Source organism: Vollenhovia emeryi, unplaced genomic scaffold (genome assembly GCF_000949405.1).
Source record: "Vollenhovia emeryi isolate VEMERY1.0 unplaced genomic scaffold, V.emery_V1.0 DF939120.1, whole genome shotgun sequence".
Classification (NCBI taxonomy): domain Eukaryota; kingdom Metazoa; phylum Arthropoda; class Insecta; order Hymenoptera; family Formicidae; genus Vollenhovia; species Vollenhovia emeryi.
In genome coordinates this window covers 1,165,972-1,188,769 of record NW_011967246.1, presented here as the reverse complement: position 1 = coordinate 1,188,769, position 22,798 = coordinate 1,165,972, and the positions used below count along the sequence as shown (strand labels likewise).

The 22,798-nt window shown below is 43.9% G+C and overlaps 2 protein-coding genes across 5 annotated transcripts in view; one reads left to right on the top strand and one right to left on the bottom strand.

The window, feature by feature from the left end:
• LOC105570447 (AT-rich interactive domain-containing protein 2) overlaps positions 1 to 17,773 on the top strand; it is a 61,642-nt gene extending 43,869 nt beyond the window's left edge. The window contains exons 5-17 of one of the 4 annotated variants that reach the window (XM_012027643.1): positions 5,931 to 6,406; positions 6,510 to 7,024; positions 7,361 to 7,755; positions 7,857 to 8,076; positions 8,151 to 8,556; positions 9,156 to 9,347; positions 10,309 to 10,515; positions 10,598 to 12,747; positions 12,884 to 13,043; positions 13,154 to 13,312; positions 14,184 to 14,264; positions 15,018 to 15,109; positions 15,196 to 17,773. In XM_012027643.1, coding sequence (XP_011883033.1) covers positions 5,931 to 6,406; positions 6,510 to 7,024; positions 7,361 to 7,755; positions 7,857 to 8,076; positions 8,151 to 8,556; positions 9,156 to 9,347; positions 10,309 to 10,515; positions 10,598 to 12,747; positions 12,884 to 13,043; positions 13,154 to 13,312; positions 14,184 to 14,264; positions 15,018 to 15,109; positions 15,196 to 15,319 — 5,177 coding nt within the window. In that variant the 3' untranslated portion in view covers positions 15,320 to 17,773. Of the gene's footprint in view, positions 1 to 5,930; positions 6,407 to 6,509; positions 7,025 to 7,360; positions 7,756 to 7,856; positions 8,077 to 8,150; positions 8,557 to 9,155; positions 9,480 to 10,308; positions 10,516 to 10,597; positions 12,748 to 12,883; positions 13,044 to 13,153; positions 13,313 to 14,183; positions 14,265 to 15,017; positions 15,110 to 15,195 lie in introns of all 4 variants that reach the window. The other 3 variants (XM_012027641.1, XM_012027640.1, XM_012027642.1) reach the window with 3 other exon arrangements.
• A 558-nt stretch (positions 17,774 to 18,331) lies between these two features.
• LOC105570446 (centrosomal protein of 135 kDa) overlaps positions 18,332 to 22,798 on the bottom strand; it is a 24,855-nt gene continuing 20,388 nt past the window's right edge. The window contains exons 14-19 of the mRNA XM_012027638.1: positions 21,020 to 21,299; positions 20,754 to 20,951; positions 20,221 to 20,397; positions 19,933 to 20,135; positions 19,742 to 19,873; positions 18,332 to 18,936 (exon numbers count right to left, since the gene is read on the bottom strand). Of these exons, the coding sequence (XP_011883028.1) occupies positions 18,882 to 18,936; positions 19,742 to 19,873; positions 19,933 to 20,135; positions 20,221 to 20,397; positions 20,754 to 20,951; positions 21,020 to 21,299 (1,045 nt within the window). The 3' untranslated portion in view covers positions 18,332 to 18,881. The remainder of the gene's footprint in view (positions 18,937 to 19,741; positions 19,874 to 19,932; positions 20,136 to 20,220; positions 20,398 to 20,753; positions 20,952 to 21,019; positions 21,300 to 22,798) is intronic.

The window sequence follows — 22,798 nt, the reverse complement described above, 5'->3', positions numbered from 1 at the left end:
ATAGAACTGTCAATTTGTGAAAACATTTGTGTAATATACAAATTATGTGGCTTTTGTGTAGGAACCGACAGTGTTCGACTATTCAGATTAAGTGAAACAACAGCATGGTATCATTGAAATTAAGTTTAGGAGCTTAACAAGAAGTCTAGGCTTCTAAACTTCATTTCAATGATACCATGCTGTTCTTTCACTACAACTGAATAGTGGAACACTGTCGGTTCGTACACAAAAGCCACACAATTTGTATATTACACAAATGTTTTCACGAATTGGCAGTTTTAGGAGCACAAGGTGTCAAAAGTGCAGAATCACTCCAGCATCCCTTAACGCGCACGGACCGCGTTTCGCCCCCTCCCGCATTGTCCCCGGCTCACGGGCGTGTTTTCAGGAACGCCCGATCACTCGGAAGAATGGGAAGAATTCGCTCCCGCGAACCTCGAAGTCCCTTCGCGGTTTCTCGATTCTCGAAATTGCAGTTAACTGCAGCGAACGCGACGGTGCGTGCGGTGGGTAATACCTCGGTTAAACGCTCGGGCCTCTCGATGCTTACAAGTGGGAATCGATCGGGGGCCGCCTCTGTGCGCGCCGCGTATCGCTTATTTATCGGCGTTTAATCATAGCGCCCGTTTGATACCGACGCAGGTGGAATTGGATTGATTGAAACGCCGGGAAACACAATGTCATGCGATGACAGTGCGTCGACCGCATATTGCTTTTATCATAAACGGCGGACGACGAATAGCTCCGTTAGCGTTCGCCATGCGTCAGCGCGAATCAATCGCGTTTCGAGCTCTGCCGGAGTTGGGCGGCGAATTTCAGCGCGAGGCGCCGGTTCTTTCTTTCTTTTCTTTTTTAATGTAAAACTGACCGATGTCTGAGGCGCGTGTTGCTTGAATAAATTCCCGCCCGCGTGGGGAGACATTGACGGCCGAAAAGGCAGCAACTCGGAAAATGTTTACGCGCGAAGTGGCGAAGTGTAATTTGCAGGCGTCGGGAAAAAGAGGGACTTTTTATCCAATAACGGCCGAGAAAATCGCCGCAAAATATTTATAAATTATTATTATTATTATAGAATACGTCAGGCGCAAAGACGAAGGGAGAAAAATAATACGTTTTCATGCGACGAGGTTCTCTCTCTCTCTCTCTCTCTCTCTTTTGTTCATCGCGCTTACGTAAATGCAACACTCCCTTTATTACGCCATGGAAACGAGGTGTTCAACTTGAAATCGATACTCGCCACTTCGCAACATCGTTGACGAGCCATGATTTTATTAACGAGGCCCCTGGCTCCTTTGGAAGCCACCTCCTCTCCTCTCCTCCGCCCTCGCCCGCGTTCTCCTTCCGTCGTCCTGCCGTGCTTACCGGTTCCCGGTGTGTCCCCCCCGGTATCCGGCGAAACTCGACACTTCTCCTGGGACGCGATATTGATCGCGGTTTTGCGGCTGAAAAGATTACCGCGATCCGCGATAACGTTGCGCCGTGTACACACAGCCCGTATATTCCGCTCGCGCTCGGAATTCTCGATACGCCTCGCACGAGTTCCGCCCGGGCGAAGAAAACTACAAATTCCCTTCCGAGATCATTACACGAGCGTATATGTAACTAACATATCTAAAAAAAAAAAAAATATCGATTGTCGTCCGAGATTGATCGCGCGAGCTTCTGTTTTCGGCAGAAGACGAAGAGATCTGTTACTCGTACATATTTGCTCCGTATATTTGTTATTTAAAAGAAAACATGTGGATATTTAAAGAAATATTTTTGTCTCCAAGCTAATATAGATAAATGTAACTGACGATTTGTTCAAAAATCCTGAAGGAGCTATCCGAGATAAGGAAGACCGTAAATCTCGCGATGGACAAACACGAGCAGCGCAAGCTGTTGTCATTACGTTTATTCCTGGCCTTCTATTTTCGACGGTCAGAAAGTTACGAGAAGTTTGCCGGCGGAAAATTTCAACGCGCGCTCCGGCGAACGATAAACTACGCGGAACGTCGTCGTTCTCGCGCGCGCGCGCTAGAGAACCCCGTGATTCTTCGAGGAAAGATTTAAAGACCGAATCAAACTAGCAATTGTAGACGCGGATTGGATTGGGATTGGCGATTGTCCTCTGGCTAGCGAGAGTCGATTAAATCGCTGGCCGCTTTGCTCTCATTGGCTGGAAGACAATCCGCCAATCCCAATCCAATCCGAGTCGGCAGTTGCTAGTCTGATTCGGCCTTAAGGCCGATTGTCCTTTAGCCAATGAGAGTCGATTACATAAATTGCTGGCTGCTTTGCTCTCATTGGCTAAAGGACAATCGTTAATCGCCAATTCAATCCGCGTCGACAACTGCTAGTCTGATTCAGCCTTTAAAGTCTTTAAGGCCGAATCAAACTAGCAATTACCGACTCGGATTGGATTGAGACTGGCGATTGAGTTAAGGCCGAATCAGACTAGCAACTACTGACTCGGATTGGACTGGGATTGGCGACTGACGATTGTCTTCTAGTCAATGAGAGCCGATTAAACCGCTAGCTGCTTTGCTCTCATTGGCTAAAGAACAATCGCCAATGTTAATTCAATCCGAGTCAACAATCGCTAGTCTGATTCGGTCTTTAAGGCATCGCGGAATAGTTGCACGATTTGTACTCTCCGCTGGTGAAATGATATTGGCCACTCGTAGAAAGCCAGCCTTGACCGAGAGCACAACCTACTTGCGGTGCATCGGGAATGGAGTCGATCACACCTTATCGGCGCGATTCCGACGGTCATCGTTGACCGCGACGTGCAACGTAAAGCGCTAATGGATGAGTAATTTCAGTCCTGGACGTCGTTCGGATCCCCGGCCGCTCGTCGTTAAAGCCGGCGATCACGTTCGGCGGCGATAAAACGTCGGGACGTTCGCCGCCGGGCGGAATAAACCGGCCGTTGTATGGAAATCGGACGGCGGATTAGCTGTCTTTACTATTCCGGATATCGCGGCCCCGAGATATCGCCGCTCCTCAGATAAGCGTTTCGCGCATCCCGGCGATGGCAGATAACCAATCCTCCCCCCCCCCCCCCATCTCGACCCCGCCTTCTGCCTTTAATTATTGTTTGTGTATAACTTTCTGAAATAATTTATGTACCCCGGCCTGTGTGTTCTCCGAGATCGAATGAACGTTTGCCCGCGCTCCGAATCGACTATCGTCCCAACTGATTACGCAACGTGCCTCTTATCTCCTTTAAACTTTTAAATGGATTCGTATTTACACTGCCGGGCAAAAGTCGAAGGCTATTGATTGAAAATGTCCAGTGAAATCAACCTTGTGCAATTATAATTCAACATATTTTTTTTGTCAACTCTTTTGTCGTTTTATAATGAGGCAGAAAAGTAATGTAGAATATTAAAAAATCCCACGAAAAATACATGTTGCCAGATGAAAAGAGTATTACTTTTTTTCATCAAAGTTTATCGCCAGTCGCGCTTTACATTTAATTACTTTTTTCTACTTTAATTTAGGTGAACAATCGTTTATTTATTTTGTCTGACAGAAGACTCTTCCATCTGTCTTCTAAAATAGCCTGTAACTGAGTTTTGGAAAAAGATTTACGGCTGTAGTCCACTTTCTTGAAATTAAACAATACTACGTAAACCATAACTGCTAACGCCTATGTCTTTTCTGATTAAGACGCAACGTTGAAACATGAATCGAATTTTTAAGCTTCAATGGAATATCTTTAAATTTTATACACAGTCTCAAACCGGCAGTGCAGTTCGTTCTATGAACACATACAAACACATATTTGATTTTCCATCATATTTTATCAGATTTTTATATCATGCACATTTTAAAAAAAATGTGAAACTCCAGATATAAAGAAATTAATTGCATTCGAAACAACATTTCTACTCGCGCGAATATTATTCGCAAACTCAATATCCCTTCCTGGATATAATAAAATACGCCGGTGGAGAGACAGAAACTTCTGAAGCAATCTATTTCCTAAATTTCAATATTATCCGTATTCTGGCTCTTCCCCAAAGAGTCTCCATATGTATATTTGAGTCGCTGCGGATACAGATTTATTTTTAAAAATCCATCATCCTCTCGAGAGTTCTGGGTGGCTCATCTCAAAGGCTCCACCGACAACTATCGGGATCGATCCTAATGGAAGTAAATGAGTTACGATCAATTTCCGTACAACAGAACCAAGAAGGGGGCACTCCGCGCGTCGCTCTGGATCCTCATTTCCTAGCGCTGTCGGCCGCTCTCTTTGAAGCCTTATCGGGAACTCTCCGGAACTCTTTCGGGCGGGGGTGCAAGCCAGAGCTCTGCCAATGATAATCCGAAATTCGGAGGAGCGCCGATTTCGCGGGGCCGCTACTTGTCGCTACGTCTCGGGACGCTATCCGGTTCAGTATCGTCGTGATGCTAGGCTCCGCTTTCTTGTTGCATCAACTAGCCATGACCTGCCTCAATGAGCCGTCGTCAAGCGCGGCAGGATCGGATTGGCCGCGTGACAATTCCGACAACGACGTCTGCCAGAGATAGGCGCTCGTTCTCGCCGCGTTCGAGAAACGCCGTGCCCGCGCGCGGAAACAGATATTTTAATCGCCCCGCGCGCGCTTGGAACAGAAACACACCCGCAAAAACCCGCGTCCCGACGCGTCGACTCGCCGATAAGATACAAACCGAGTCGTTAACTGGTTTCGTTATAGTTCCTGGAGAAATGGAGCGAAGGGACGGGCGAGTGCGCGCAATATCGAAAGCGGAACTCCGAGAATCTGTTGTTGCCCTTGATCCTTTTCCTTTTTTTTTGCTGCGAATCTCGTCTACAAAAATGGTCCCGTCGACTTGCATGCTATTTTTGCAGTGTCAACTATTAGAAACTTATAACGTTTTACGTTGACAAAGGCTTGGCGCCTTTTTAAGGAAGGAACGCGCAGTTTTGTTTCTTTTAATATTGTACAGCTTACTTTTTTATACATTTGTTGCATTTTATACTTTATTTTACACATTGTTATCCCGGACATACGTTCGCGTTTGCCGGAAGATATGTATTTAAACGATATTCTCCAATTGCATCCGATATTAACGTTGACTTGCCACGAGTCAAAACGTGCGTTTTGAAAGACGCGGCGGATTTTAATTAGCCGGCGGGATAATGACCGCGTATTTCAATTATTTTAATTGAACGATCGAATTTATTGCGCGGTACACGCTTAAAAACCGTCAGGGGGTTTTAACGTGGACACGACGTGTGTAAACGTTTGCGCGACCTTCGCGTCCATTCATCCGAGATAATCCTGCGACACCCATTAATATTGCAATAACGTGATCATAGAAGAAACGGCTAATACAATGCGACGCATCACGGAGTGTGTATCCCGATTTTCTTTCTTACGTTCTGAAGATCGTTGACGTAATTATCATAACTAGTCGATGTTACTGATCGTCCAAATTTTATTGCGATCCTACAATCGCTTACGTAATTTTCTGAGGCATCGAACGCGATTTGTTTAAGGGATCACTTCATAAGAATTTTTTAAGAATTTTTATAGAATTAGGAGAAAAGTGAATCTACGAAGTCACATTAACATTATACAATTACAGTTTTAAATCAAGTCAACTTTTTAAAATGATTAATGTTCATTTCTACCAATACAGATTTGCTTTAATCTCAGGTTAACTTACTTTTTACCTTCCTCTAGTTTTAAGAATTAAAAGGATAAAGATAAAAAGTAAGTTAAACCGAGCTTAAAGTTAATCTGCATCGGTAGAAATGAATAAGGGAGATATTTCCCTTTTTCTCCCCCACATAGAATCGTCTAGGGCCTCTCTCGGCGACCGATTGGCCTCGTAAATAATGCTCGAATAAGTAGAATTACCAGCTGAAACAAAATCAATTTCTCTCCGCATTGTAGAATACTAAATCCACATTTGGCTTTTGTCTTTGCTTTCAGAATCTCTGCGCGATTACAACGGACTGTCGTCGGATCTGTACAAGTCGTCGAATTATGACAAACTCGCGCTGTCGCTCCTGTCGCCGCTGCCGAACGAGCAGGACTTCGCCATCAACGTCTGCACCCTGCTGTCGAACGAGGGCAAGCACACCCTGCGGCTCGACAAGTATCCCCGTTTGGTGAACATCCTCCTGGCGCACGCCGGCGTCTTCGACTCGCCTGGCACGCGACAACTCTTCATCGAGGTGTACTCGCGTGTCCGTAACTACTCTATTAATTCTTTCTGGTCGGACGTGCTTGACTCCCAGGATGTGATAGACCTCACGAACGAGAGGACCTTCATGAAGAAGCCGCCCAGCAGTCTGCCGACCTTTTCCAGACGGAAGACTCTCGAGAAGGAGAAGCAGAGCAAGCAGGACGTTGTTGCGCTGATAGCGGAGAACGAGGAACCGCCGCCGCTGATCGACATCGACGTGGTGAGATATCTTTACATATATACGGACTCTCTCCGAGAAACTTGGTCGGTTTCTCCCTTGTTGTCGGGCAGGATCTGAACGCCGTTCGTTGTATGGATTCCAGGTACCTCCAGATTGCCCGCGGCTGGATTCGCTCGTCTTGCACTCGGACGAAAACCTGAAGGATCAGAACCAGAATTCCATCAAGTTCGAGGAGGAGGACAAGGATCTGTTCTGCGTCGGTCGGACGTTGGGCACGCAGGATCCTTACGGGCAACGCGTGCTGCAGATCGCGTCGATCCTACGGAACCTTAGCTTCACGCCGGAGAACGCGACGATATTGGGCAGGAACCGGTGTTTCCTGCGATTCGTGCTGCTGTGCGTGAGAGCGAGGTGGAGCAATCTGCACCAGCTCGGCTTCGACATACTAGGGAACATAGCGAACGAAGTTCTTTTAAAGGAAGCCGGCGAGAGGATAACGGACGTCGTCTTAACGTGCGTTGCCAAGGGGATCGAGTCCCAGGACAGGTTTATTGTTATATCCTGCCTGGAGGTACTCAACAAGATCAGCCAGCAAGACAGTAACGAAGAAATTGTAACATTTGGTCTGGCAGATAATGTATATGAACTTATATGCAGGTAAGTGCGTGTATATGCCTTTTCATTTTGTGTTGCTTGACAGAAATTAACTTTCACAAATTTGCGTTAATGTAAGAAGATCATGAAATGTAGCTGTTAAATGAAAAGTATCGTACAGAATATTTAGATAAACGTTCTGCGAATTTTCATACATAGTCGCTCGAATCGCGTGAATAAAAAATATACCATTGAAGGCAAAGTCTCGTGTTTTAACTCGAGGCAAGGGAACTCTTGTACGAATAATTGATAATTTCCTGAAAACTTTCATGCACACAATTAGGATACCTTTTCTCTCGATCGACGCGTAACGCGAGATTTCGTCGTGTTTGCTTGCAGATTTCTAGCTCTAAGTGACATAGCCCTCTTAGTGTATACCCTGGAATGTCTGTACGCTTTAACGTCACTGGGTGAGAGACCATGCACGAGCGTCGCGCGGGTCCGCGGTGCCATTGATACGCTGGTCGCCCTCGTCACCGTGGAGGCGCAAAGCTACGGCCCAAAGGCTTGTATTCTCATGCGAGTGGTCGAGACGGTGTCCACAGCAGTGGCGCAGCAGAACACCAGCGGGCAAGCCGCTGCTCCCGCCACTCCTGCCACACCAGCCACAACGACTGCGCCCGCGTCCACTCCGTCTACGCCGGCTACGGTTACCGCGACGCCGGCACCTGCCAGTCCAGCGTCTTCTCGACCTACGACTCCCGCGGCGACCTCGACCAAGTCGACAACTCACAGTACGTGGTCGAAATCTCTCTTTCTCGTCCCTCGCTAGAAATGGACTTGCGTCTCTTTTTTTTTGTCTACCGGCGTTTTTGTTTCTTGTTTACGTCTATAGAAGCGGTGGAGACAGCTAATGCAATCCAACAGCAAAACGCGCATCAGCAGATTATTCAAGAGAACGAGCAGTTCGCTCTTGGCTGGGTGAAAGCGACCTTCGAGCTCGCACCCGGTGTACGCATCGAACAGGAGGAATTGTATAAAAAGTACCTCGGCTGCTGCACGAAAATCGGTAGACGAGGCGTGATAGCGCCGCTGCATTTTCCCAGATGCGTCAGGTGATTATCTCTCGTCGCGACATTCGTTGTGTCGCGTAACATACGTATGTTCTAATACACGCTGTACTGCGCAGATCCGTTTTTGGCAATATCGTGGGGCCGAATCCATTGAAGGGCGAAAATACCGGTACCCAGTATTACGAAGGCATCCGAGTACGGGCCACACCCGCGCCGATCACTTATCCGAGCCAAACTACCGCTGCTGTTGCGACTAATACACTCCCGATTCCGGCGGTCAACACTACTCCAGTAAAGGTGCTTCCCGTTCAACAACGTACAGTCAAGAATATAAGTCCCGCACCCGATAGCACGGCCGCTCCCCAGGTCGATAGTCCCGCCGCGTCGTCCGGGACGCAAACGACCCCCACCCCCGCGTCTCCCATCCTTAAGGCCCAATTGTCCGCACCGCCGAAACCCCCGTCCAACAACACCTCGTGCCAGTCCCAAAATCCAGTGACCAAGGTCGATTCTAAAAGTCAGGTGGGTCCGAATCCTAGCTCTCTCTCTATACCATTCTCTGCCATTCTCGTTTATGATCTTGGTTCTCACTTTCGTTGTGTTGTAGCTTCATAACGCTATTCTTACTGTTGGTTTTCCCTTTTAACACGAGCTAGAGCTACTTCCTTGTAACATATGGGTGAGAGAGTTCTCCTTTGCATGCCTCGTGAATCCTCGACTTAGCTCTGTGATCGCCGAGTACCGTAGATGTAGATAAGTAGAGTGAACTGTAAGAGCAACATTCGTTTCATTTCCTTTCTTGCGAGGAATCTCAAATTATTTGCCGAATCTACTATTATACAATATCAAATTTTACGTAGGATGAGATACTTCATAATTTCTATTCGCAATCATCGCTGCGGCCTTGGAAAGATATCGACCGGAATTATTTCCAAGGAATCAATGTATTCTCTGTGATTTACGCTTATCAAAACGCATCTTCCGACTGCGTAAACAGTAGCCACGCTATAATATACGAGATATATCGCAGCATGTGTTCACGTAAACGCTTAAACTATACTTTCCGAAGCTGTGATTCGTTGTGGTGGTTGAAATTTCTATGTTGCCTCCTTGTCGATTAGGTATCAGTATCGCATCCGCATCTGAGCCAAGCGTTGCTAGCGAGCGGCTCCCAAACGCCGCAGCAGCAGCAGCTACCGCAGCAGCAGCAGCAGCCGCCGCAACAGTTACAGTGTATCCAGGTAGTTGCTAAGGAAGATAATCGAAGTGGCACTACGTCGAGTTCCATAATAAAAAGCCTATTGGCTACTAAGGTAACAGTCAGCAGCGACTGCATGCCCAGTGCTGCTGCGACTTGTGTGTCTACCCCTACTGCCTGCGTAACAAACACTACTGCTAGCATCGCATCCAGCATCAGTGCCAACCAGCTAATAACCAGCAACCAGGTATCATTGTTGTATATTAACAATAATAAGTAGTTGTTTTTTGGGGGGGGGGTTTCGATTTTTGTCCAGAAAGTACCGAATTAAAATCTCCGGAATCTTTATTTTCTTGACGTTCTGTGAGATGCAATTAGAAAATATTAAGTTTCATGTACGGTAGATAACGTAATGTAAATTAATTAGAAATTAGATATGCGGTAAACAATGTAATTTAAAATAAAGAGAGGTCGTTAAATCATATCGTTACGCATGCGTGCGTAAATTACAATTATCTTATTACACGCAAGACAAATCTCACCTTTTTAACAGCTTTACTTGCTGTCTGTTGTAGAAATATTACAGAATCTCTCACCGAGAGATACTTGGTTTCCATTTTTAGCGAATTGTCACAGCGTGTTATCCATGCAGGGATATAATTGATACTTGCATTTGTTTTGTTTTTTTTTACTACTTGTCAAAATGTCTGCTTATGATGTAGTGTTGGTTGATGTATTCAGACTTTGTTATGTACTCCCTTGTTCTTTTGGAATACGAATTTAGACCAGAGAATGTCCTTTCTCCTTCCCTTCTTAGCGAATCTATTACGATGAAAGGGACATTAGCAATATTTAACAGGGTGTCATTTTAAAATTTATATGAGAGTACTCGTAACACGAAGCACTAACAACAGCATGGTTTTCGGATTGAATTCGATTGTTCTTTTGACATTTGCTCCATTACAAGTATATAATAAAATCGACGAGCGCGAGAGAAATGATGCGATTGTGGGGAAAAAAACTTGGAGATAGTGATTTATGTCTCCTCGGTTAATATTATCACGGACACTCGCTAGGTTGCCCAACGTCAACAACAGCAGAGGTTACTGCAGCAGCAGATGACGGGTGTGATGCAGCCCGCTGCACCCGCGGCCACCCCGGCCACGATACTCCCAAAGACTCCCGTCAACGCTAAGCAGAAACCGGCAATCTCACCCATTCCTGCCAAAAAGATACAAAGGCTCAACGGGGCCAAGTTCGTTGTGACTAACAACTGCGAGAAGGTGCGCGATTGTCGCTTTTACAAGTTTCGTAACTTGCCGTGTGTGGTAACTTAATTATATCGAGCGTCTCCGTATGTTTCAGACTGAAGTAAACGATAACGACAATGCCAACCAAATTATCACGTCCACGACCACGGTGGTGAACTCGACTGAAAACCACATATCCTCCTCACCGGCGAAGGTCTGTCGTCCGCCCTTGACGACGACGGTTAACGTCGCCACCGGTACACCGAACAAGATGAATCAGCGCATGACCTGCACCTCCATCGCCGAGGATTCGGATTCTACCAACAACTCTTTGGCGTCCAGCAGCGGTATCGGCGGCAGCAGGGACTGTTCCTTCCGGGTCGAGGAGGAGAACATGCCGACGAGTTTCGAAGGTATCCTACTTAACGGCGCGCCGGCGAGCAACAACACGGACATCGACGCGCAGGAAGACGGTTCGTCCAAGGACTCGTCGAGCGTGGGTTCCAAGGACAAGCCGCTACAGAGCATGATGCTGGTGGACTTGCTCGAGAGGAAGGTTGACAAGGAGCCGATTCTGAACGGCGTGCTCAGTAAAAACTCAATCAACGAGAAAGAGATGGATTTGGTGGAGAATCACATCAAGAAGGTATTAAAAGAATCTCCCACCGAACTGAAGATAAAACCCGAGGTAGAGAGCGGCAATGTTATACAGAACGAAGTGTCTGAAGACACTCTGATCGAGGCGCCGCGAGGAATCAAGAGATCGGCCAGCGAATCAGACGAGCTGGATATCAAGAAGCCCAAGTATTCCAACGGCACCATGTCCCCCGATCCAGCGGTCGACTCGACCACGGCGGAGTCCACGGTATCGAGTATAAAATCCGAGGAGCAGGACGACGATAAGGACAGCGAGAAAGCGACTGTTTCCTCCACCGCGGCGAATCTCTATGCCGCTTTGGCAGCGGACTGCATAGAGGACGAGATGGACCTGGAAGAACAAGTGAGTGTTAATAAGGATACGATAAAGAATGAAACGTCGGCAACGGTAACAGCACCGACGACGGCGATGGCGACGGCAACGGCGACGGGGACGGCGACTGCGACGGCGATGGCGACGGCAACAGCGACGGCGACTGCTACGACGACAGCGACAGCGACGGCAACGGCAACGATAGCTGTAGCAGCGGCGCCAACGGTAGCAATGGCAGCGACAGCAACAATGGCGGTGACAACGACTCCAGTTTCTCTTCCTCCTCCTCTTCATGTGAAGACGGAAACGACGCCAATTCTCATGAAAGAAGAGCCACCGACTATACACATAAAGGAAGAGCCTCACATATTCATCAATCAGATCGCGAGCATCAATCAAGCGTCGCAGTCGCAAGTACCGCCGTCGCATCAACAACAGCAGCAACTCATAGTGACAGCGCCTAGGCAAATAGTCGTGCAGCAGACGATTCCGACGAGCAGCCCAATGATTATTCCCACCCCGGGGGTGGCAGTGAAGGGCAGGCCGCCCCCGCCTCAACCGCAGGTGCTCCTACAGCAGAGCCCGGGCGGGCAGCTGCAATATGTAGTGTCGGGCGGTGTGCCCGGTCAAAACTACGTACTGGCGCAGCCACAGACGGCCCTGGTGCAGGGACAAGCGCAGACCGTCCTCGTAGCGCAGACGACGCAACAACAGGGGACCGGTACCAAGACAATTATCATATTGCAGCCGCAAGCTGCCGCGCAGCCGACCCCCCAGAAGATGGTGGCGGTGACGCCGCAAGGACAGCAGGTGGTCGTGACGCAGGTTCCTCGTCCGATTTTGCAGAGCCCGGCGCTCGGCAACATCCCACCGCCCCTCGTACCCACATCCGCTACTATCCCGCAAGCTTCCATTATAGTCAACAGTTCGATGGCGCAGGCCAACCCGAACACGGTGACCGTCACGATCCCGGCGATGGCTCAGCAGACTCCGATGTCCACCAGTGTGCCGTCCAGGGTGGTGACACCTACGCCGGCATCCACGCCGCCGCCGACTAGGCCCACAACTCCGCATCAAGCGGCGGCTACCCACGGCATATCCGCCATCAAGCCGTCACCCGTCGCCAAAGTCGTGAAGACAGTGAGTTCGTCAACCTCCACCGAGCCGGAGTCGAAACCCTCCACAAGCCAGCAGCAGCAACTGCAAACGCCACAGCCATTGCCGGAAAGCAAAACCACGATCACGATCAAAATCGATCCCAACGCTTATCTGTGCGAGTGGCGGGGCTGTCTTAGGTAAGTTGAAAGATACATTTTCGGGATTTACAATTTTATCAAGCAATTTTGTGGAAGCTATTGTGTATAAGACATAGTTGTATCTTGTGTCTGTGAGACATTGCGAATTGATAAAAGATATCTCAAATAATTGTAGACAATTTAAAACACCGCACGAAGTCTATCTTCACGTTTGCGAGGCCCACTGTCCGACTGGCGGCGAGGAAATACTGTGTCTGTGGGCGAGCTGCGATGCTCTCAAGAGGCGCAAGTTCTCGTTAATGACGCATCTCTACGATAGGCACTGCAACGCGGACGTAAGTAATCTTGCGTGTTACTCCCGTGAGCCTCTATTGATCTTAAAAGAAATTATCGGACGGTGCTTGATAGCCGTGAGTTTATATTCGCAACTTTTCTTCCTTCGCAGACAATGTCGATGAGGAGGAAACAGTTGACAGTGACGGGTAAAACCGAAGTCTCCACGTCTACGCCCCAGACCCCGCATCATCCCGGATACGCACCCAACGCGGCATTCCACGCTATTAAACGGCATGCTCTGGAATTCGTTAATCCTAAGGAGCTAATGGTAAGTTTTTCAGATGTCGTTTTGTAATTCCGAATACAGAATTTAATTATACTGTGTTCTATTCGTTCTCTGTATCTAATGTTAATATATTCGACGCCAATCCGGAATTAACGTATTCGAGACGGCTACTTAGTGAATTTTAACTTCCAATTCTATCTTTTGCACTGAGCTTTAATTATTTGGACAAGCTTTCAATGCACGTGAAGAAATACAAATCAAAATTTTGACTGGAAAAAGTACAAATAAATACGGTGATTTTGCAATAATCTCAACTAATAGGAAAAGAAGTATCGATTTATACGCTTACGCTTATTGTCCAATACAAATAGAATCGGGTATATCAATTACCTTTGTTTTATTTTATTTACTTGTTAAATTTATATTTAAATGTATGTCTTGGCATAACTTTAATCAATGCAAATGTACTTGCTATTAGAAATAAAAGATTGGCGTGATTATAAAATTGGGGATATTTGTAGAATAACTACAATTTAATAAAATATGATTTTATCTTTACTTTTATTTCCACTTATAAGTAAAGGTAAAATCATAGACTAGAGAAAGAACAGAACAAATGTATTCTGAGTGCGATGTAAATCTAATCTAAGGAAAGCTTTCTCTCTCCCTGCGCATAGCAAATCGATAGTAAAAATATACATACTAGATAGATACACAAATTTACAATCTTGTAATACACCTAATACACACACGTAATACACGCCTCGAAATACACACGTTACAATCTTTCTCCCCGCAACGTTGATACTCTGTTGATGTAAAGTCGATTCTATAAAAATCACCCGACAGTCTTCGATTCTGCAAATCTTTGACTGGCTAATTTAACGAAATTTCTTGTTCTCTCTTGGCGAAGCAGCAAAGGCCGACCAAGCCCGCTGCAGCCACCTCAAGCTCTTCTTCCCCCAGACCTGGGCAAAATTCTCCACCAGAACAGGTAAAAATGTATTGAGGCTTGAAAGGGAAGTCACGACGCAGCTACGGCTCCTGTGCGCTGCCGCTGCTGTCGTCTCTCTGTGCTTTTTTTATTCTCTCCCTGTTTTTGCACACCATGTCATTTTCCCCCGAACCCCGTCATTTGTTTTATACCCTTCCGTTTTGTTGTAGCATGTCTTTTTTAATTTTTGTTTCGACGTTACATTTCGTAGAGCTAGCATTTAATTTTTTTTTAAATTTGTACATGTGTCGAACTTACAATACTCATGTTAGGAGGGTGTTGGTTGAGGCACACAGTGCTCGTTTCAACAGAGCAGCAGTGAGAAGCCGAACTTCCATTTACTAAGTAGATGTTGCTAGAGCTGTAGGTTTGGATATATGTTTGTATATGGTATGTGTGCGTCCTTGTCGTATAGTTGTAACGTGGTTAAGGTGCAAGAATATGAATTCGTCGCCGTCTATTACATGACACGTCGAATACATGCGCGACTGTCCAGGACAGACGAACCTGCGGCTTCGTCGAGAAATTGCAGCGCTTCTTACACATTAACACGACCCTCATAACGCATTTGTAGAACAACATCATACAAACTTGGAAACTACGTACCACATTCATGCATTATTTCACGAGACTTGTTTTTCCTAGCATCCGAAAGATCAGTTGATTTCATTTGTTGCCCGTCATCAGTTGTCTGTGTGTGAAAACGAGCGCGCGTGGACGATCGATTGTCAACGGTGTGTCTTTATCTTGCAGGATGACAACGAAGGTCCAGTGACCAAAAGTATTCGCCTAACGGCAGCTCTCATTCTTAGAAACCTAGTCATATATTCAACACACGGTAGAAGGTAAGCCACCACCTCTGCGTCCCGTTTTATCCCATTTTATTTAATTGCCGCCTCGCAATCTTTGCTCATTCACGAATTATTTGCAGGCATCTTAGATCGTACGAGCCCCACTTGGCAGGCGTGGCGTTAAGCAATGTCGAATCATCGAGAACAATCGCACAAGTCCTTTATGATATGAACGACCAGAGTAGCAGTAGCCATCATAGGTGACCTCTTGAATCAGGCCTCTAAAAGCTCTTTTAATCTTGCGAGCAGCGATCAACTTACATTATTTCGAATTACACCGGGAGAAAGCGAAAGTGTATAAGCTTATAGTCACTTGTCCAGGTGATTATATGCACATGGATGATTGTACATGCGTGCGTGCGTGCCTATGTATGTGCGTGCGTGCGTGCGTGCGTGAAGTGTGCCCATGCAATTTGAAGAACTGGAACTAGAGAAGAATGGTACAGAGGGGATAAATGTTCCATATATAGAAAAAAAAGAGGCCTATAAACTTACTAGGCAAATCGTTTTGCCAATTTAGATTATGTCATGAACTGTAACTATAGTGAAATACAATACAAAGACAGTTAGGTCAAATATGGAAAAGTGATAACGAGTTTGGCAGAGAGAAAAAGAGAGTAAGTGTATGCGTGTGAGAGAAAGGGGGTGAGTGGATTAGAGAGAAAGAGAGAGCGAGTGAATGAGAGAGTGCGAGCGAGAGAGATGATATTTCAGATTTAATATTAATATTTATTTTCTCAACAAGAAATGTCGAAAAAGTGTTTTTAGTAAACGTGTACAAAAAGGATCGAAGAAGATACTTTATGGACGTTATAGTTAATTATAATCAATATATTATAATTAATATTATATTATTCTATTATTAATTATTATTGTATGTTTTTTTTTCGTAAATCACCAAGGAGACCTAGGATACAAAGGAAGAAGAACGAAACCTTTTTATGAGATGTATTTGTTAGGAATTTATGTTTTGCTTATAATTGCATATTGCAATTACATGGCTATATTATCGTCTCTCTTTGTTTTATTATTAACTAATCTAATCTATCGACAGAAATTAGTAAGATATAACAGTACATGCATCGGTATGCTAGCGAGTTCGTCATTACAGCAGAACATTCATATCACTGCATAAATCTAATGACGTCTAGTTTAGATCAGTTTTAGCTCGATGACTCCTAGCTATTCGACTTCTGCGATGTGTCAGGATACTTAGAGGAATTTTTTACGCTCGCTGAGTAATGTGGCATATCGTTAGATAAATCTATAAAATGACTTTGTCATTAGCGTGACTTCTAATCAAAAGAAATAAATATCTTGCAGAAAGAGATCCCGAAACCAACAACAGTATTGACAAATTAACGAATGAGTAAGTAAATTTCGAACGAACGTTCTTTATGATATCTGGATTTGAAAGGCCTAAGATGTTACATCTTTATATAATGATCGTAATATTGGACTCTTTTCCTCTTTAATTCTTGTATCTTTAACTAACGTTTTGTTACTAATATCCGCGACCGCAATTGGAATCGTGTTTCTTTTTCATTCTCATGGCAGAGCGTGGATAGCTTTCGGCCGATGCAAACGTATCAAGCATGGAGTATCTCATTTCAACATAATTTGAATGAACACAACAGGTTTATACAACAACAGATGGACTTTTTTATGATATCATGCAAAATGTAATATATTATTGCAACGCATAATGACAAAGTTGTCTTTTGACGTAATACTCTAACATTGTTTTAAACAAAGTTTGCTCTGGAAGATCATAGAATTTTTTTTACATTATATATCGCAACAAAGGAAGGTACTATTAAATATAACTATTTTCTCCGAGTCCTAAACCAAATGAAATCGACTAAATCGACAGAATTGTTCGTTATTTGGCTAATCGGTAAGCTCGATATGTAATTTATAAAATGAGTTTTTATTTCGAACGATTTAAAGCGTTAAAGTGACAAGTATTTTATGTTCCCAGACGTCACTACTTCGCGAACGGCGTATATTGCATTTATCACTTATTGAGTTGTTTGAAACACCACATAAAAGAATAAGGTAATCATATTCAAAAATATATATATGTATGTATACATGTGTATAAACATATATACATACATATATACAAATATAAATATAAAAAGATATATATACATATTTGTACATAATGCCTGTATTTCATTCATGATGTTAAAACCTCTGTGTAAATTTCTTAAGATTGTAAGTTTAACGCGTCTTTAAAAGAAAACAAAGTAAAAGATTCTTGTATTATAATAGAATGTGACAAGACATAGAAGTTGCAAGAAATGAATTTTTGTAATTATTTAACTGGTTCGGTGAAGACAACTGAGGAACGGTTTCGTCTTATATTACAAAACGGCCGTTTAAGGATAGACATAAAAATATGATAATGGACCCTGTGCGAGCCTCTATTATGTATTTTATATATAAATATATAAAAACAAGTTTAATAGCTGAACGTTTTTAGGAGGATGAAAATCTTGTGAGAGGCTTTTTATTTTTATTATTTGTAATTATACCTAGTTTACATGTTCACCGTTTCGTACGATCATCGAGATCATAAATAAACATCTGTGTAAAGGAATAAAAGAACGATATAATAAATTACTAAATACGAAGGAGAATATGGGAAAAATATATAGACTGATTATTTGAGTTGTTCTTTCTCTCCGTCGTATCGCGTGAATGCGTGAACGGCAAGAAAAATTATCAGAGAAAAGTCAGAAGAATTGGACACCACAATCATCTACCCGTACGTATATTATAAATGTAACAATTCATTTATCATTCTGCTTTTATTTATTTTCAAAATTCTTCATAATTAAAATATGTATATTTTAACGTAGATAAATTTAATTGGACATTGTAGAAAATATAGAATTTATTGCAATATCGCTCGAGTGTACGAAGACTTAAGAATATACATATTTGTACTTAAACGTACATTTACCAATATATTTTACGAGTTAAATCATTAAATTATCATATATATTGTATATAAATATAGTATTTTCTTTTTCGGATTCTTACTCAATACATGTTCATGTGGCAATTTCTACTTATCTTAATCTTTTCTACTTATTTTAAAAGACTTGTTCAGAGCATGTTGACTAGTTGTTGCTCTATTTTTCCGATCTGGCTTTGATTTTAACTTTTAGAAATTCAAATTTTGTAAACACTGTCACGAAGTGCTGATTACCACTACAAGTATTGTCGACTTTATTTTCTTTTTCTCCTCAACATATCTAATAATCTCCATTGTATTTTCTATACATATATATATATATATATATTCGATATACTTACAATTTTTTTAATATAAAGAATCCTGAGTTCTTAAATTATTCTATCAAGTCTTTGTGAGATAGTTTAATTTCTTCTTTTAATTAAAATTCTAAGTATAATTTGACTATTTCATGTATACTTAACTTGAGACATTTGGTAATTAGACAAATTACTATATATAAGAACAATCTTGGTTATATATCACCTTGAAATTGTCAGTTTTCCATTTCTCGAAAGTCTTGGTCCCTCGTGGGGCGATGTATGTTACAATTATTCGTACACATTTACATCATTAAAAAATATAACTGATATCTCTTAATGTGTGATTATATGAACGAAATTATATTGCCGAGTCTTAACACATTAAATCAATTTGTGTGCTTTGAATTGGCTCTACTCAATATGATCCTTATTATCTTTCTACTGGAAATTATCAAGATCAAGACACATCGTGTACAGTTTAGATCACTACATTTAAATCTACATTGAAACTGTCTGGAGATGAATTTAGCGACCTGCAAAAATAAACAGAAAAGATTTAGTCGATAAACATGTACAGCTTATATTATTTTCGCACGTCGGAAAATTCATTAGCATATATCGTCAATAGCGCAAATCGCCTCGCATCAAAAAGGCAATCGTTGTAAATGATAAAATTTATATATTTCCTATAAATATATATGTGTATGGCACAAACGTTGTCTCGGAAATGCTAAAGGTCCTTACAAAAAATCCCGAGAGCGTTTTTAGAACATTAAGTAATTTACGATACTTTTCCCGTTAAGGAAGATTCGATCTTTTATCTGTGTCGTTAGTGGACTTGCGTTGCGAGAAGAACGTGCTGGGGCATAACACGAAGTCGACGGAGGAAATACGTTTTTTAAAAGAGGAACACCGACACTCGGGCGAAAACGATGTGGATCGATCGTCGTGACTCGTCAATCCCACTTGGCCGGAATCGCGTACGCATGTGCGTTTGGGAATCGCGGTGTACGGTTTTCTCAACCAGTCTACTTGCCTGGTGAATTTGTAATTGATTTATTAATCAGTTATAGTCTACTTTCAAACGCGATTACAGTCACTCCGACTCTACCTGGATGTACACTCGCCATTGGAGATTCTAACATCCGACTGAGGAAGGGTCGTGCGAATTTGTTGCAGGGAAATCGTGGAGTCTTCAGAATTTCTAAATTAAGAAACGAGACCACGATGGACAATACGCGGCAAGACGCGAGAGAGAGAGAGAGAGCATAAAGGAAGAACTCGACAATGAAAAGATGAACTCGCGGTCGAGCATGTTTAGCGATTACGATAAAATACCTGCGAGTCTCTTCTTCCTTTCTCGCACGGTCAAACCTCTCGTTGGTGACCTGCCTACGGAGCTCGCTGATCTGTTTGCTGTATTCCGCCGCTTGATTTTGGTATTGTCGAAGTTCCACGGATTCTGACGAACTGTAATCATGAAAAAATGTAAACTCACAAGATACAGTATAAAGATAACAGGGACGTACAGTTTACTTTGTAGTTCGAAGACTTTCTGCTTCAATCTGGAGATCTCATTTTGCAGCTCTTGATTGGTAGCCTGCGCGGTAATGGCCTCCTGCCTCGACTGGTCCAGAAGAGTCTCCAGTCGTTCCACGGTCACGCGATCTCTAGTAAATTGATCTTGAACAATGCTCTGCTCGGCTTTCAGTCTTGACAATTGCGCCTCGTACTGTATGAAAAAAAAGCAAACCAGTGGAGAAACCAGTGATGTATGTACAAACAGTAGAAACGGCTAGAATAAAGAGTAAATTTACATGCGCTTTCACGGTGTCCTTGTCGCCGAGTTGCTCCACAAGCGTATCCTTTTGTTGGTCCAACTTCACGCATAAGTCCCTGACCGCCATTAGATCGGCCTCGGCTCGGTGTCTCTGTTCGATCTGCTGCCGCAGCTGAGTCTCCATGTTAGCGACGCTCTGCGTCAGATTGCTTATCTGGAGAAGTCATTAAATGATACACACGTGAGAGTGATATTTACACCTCAAAAATATATTAAATTCCTCATTTTCTCTTATTTAAATTAGACTATTTTTGGCTGAATATCGCAACGCAAGATGTAATGTAACGAGTTTAAGTACCAACGATTCTTCACGTCTGTCACGAAGAGAGCTAGATACCTGAATCTCGTAACCCTTTATCAAACATATTTACATCTCAAAAATATATTAAATTCCTCATTTGCTCTGATTTAAATTAGACTATTTTTGGTTGAATATCGCAACGCAAGATGTAAAGTAACGAGTTTAAGTACCAACGATTCTTCGCGTCTGTTACGAGGAGAGCGAAATACCTGAGTCTCGTAACCCTTTATCAAACAGTCTCTGTCCGCCAATTGACGATCCAGGTCGAGTATCTGATGCCTCGCGGTTTGAAGGGCGCCTCTGGCCTCCGCCGCCTCGGACTCCAGGCTGTGATTGTTATTCTCCAGAACCGTCGCCTCTAAGCTAAGACTCCGGAAGTGATTCAGCATTTCCGTTCTCTCATTCTCCTGGAAAGATTGTGGGAGATTAGTCGGAGGCGGACGTTACTCAAATTAAATTGCTTTCCGGATTCTACCTTCCGATTCAGGAGTTCCTCGGCACGGCGGACCTCGCTGACGTAAGTCTGCAGTTGCCTCTTCAGGTCGTAGCACTCGGCGCGCGAGGTCTCCAGCTCGCGCTGCATATTCCGCACCTCGCAGGTCACCGCCGCCAGGTCGTCCTGCAGCTTCCGGTTCTCCTGAATCGCGTTCTCGCGGTCCACCGTCGCGGCCTCGAACTGTCGCTGCATCGTCTCCATCTCCAGCTGCAGCGACCTGAGCTGACGCTCCTGCTCCGCGCTCTGATCGACGCATATTCTACAATTAATATCATTGCGCATTGAAGAACGTAGACACTAAACGTCTAGCAAAAAACAATAAATTACCATAATCGTATTATAATTATTATAATAAGTTTTCTATATTTAGTATCATCTTTGTAAATCTTCGCGTATAATCTTCTACCGTGATGTCGTGCGACAATTCATGTTTGATTCTGCGATCGTTCATGCGGATCAGGTGTCCGTTCTTCGTGGCGCAAGCTATGTTCCCGAAAGGGGACAAGGGCAGCACGAACGAATTAGGCGTTCGTCGTTTCCCAACTTGCACAACTCTCTCGAAATGAGGTACTGACGTGATTGGATTTTCGTATTATCGTTTATAGAGACCGGCAATTCCCATTGCCCGCAACTCCGTCAACAAACCGCGACTGAATAAGACGCAAGACTGACGAAGAACATCGATCTACTCACGCATACGTCATTTGGCCGAATTAGCCGACGTGTACAAATGATGCTGAGCTAAATAACGACAGCCTGGATGAAGTTTTCTCGGAAGAACCGGACACAAGAGATCCGCGGCTTTCATCGCGGAAAACGTTGACGCGTGTCTATCGAAAGCCAATCATTCCCAACTTTCGACGGGCTGACAAGTCAACGGCGGAAACCAATCGGCCGAGTTCCAGCTCGTCGGATGGGGGACCAGCGCGCGTGGACCATCGATCATCCGCGCGCCGATTACGCGCGGTGCGGTTTGCGTAATCGCGAGGCCTGCAACGTGGTCGCGGCGCGTGCGAAAAATATCCGGACGCCGGATGACTTTCTCTCGCCTCTCTCGGCGACGGCAACAGCAGCAACCCGCCGCCTCCCGCGGAGGATCTGATCCAAGCATGAAAGTGAAAATTAATTCCGTCGCGGAAAGCATTTTCCACGAGGCAGCGTAGCGACAACCTCCTAATCGGCAACTCCATATGGACAAGAAAAACCTGTCTCTCTCTCTCTCTCTCTCTTGTCTTGAATATTAACTCATTGTTAATTATGGATAAGCGGAAACGTGTGCGTTTCAGAGAAAAGAGTGCAAAGTTTAATAACTGAGAATTAATACTGAAACCAGGGTTGGGAAGTAACAGTTACTTTTTTTTGGTAACTCTAACTTAACTTCGTTACTTTCTCTCCATCCGTAACTGTAACTGGACTCAGTTACATTAATAGTTACTTTATATATTTTTTAAACGTCCACAGATCGCATTAGGCCTCGCATTTGCGCATAAACGCCTTTATCGACGCTTTACAATTGACATGCAGATTTTATATTTTTATTTTCAAGTAACTGCAAAATAGCGATTCGTTACTTTTTGAGTAACTGTAACGCGTTACATTTCAGAACTGGCAGCTTGTAACTGCAAATACCCGGGAAAAATATATATATCTAATCATATCTGACAAGGGGAGGACCAACATCTGTCCTCTCCGATTTTAATGAGCTTGATATATGTTGTAATACTACACCTCCCTTAATGATAGGTAAAACCATTCGAT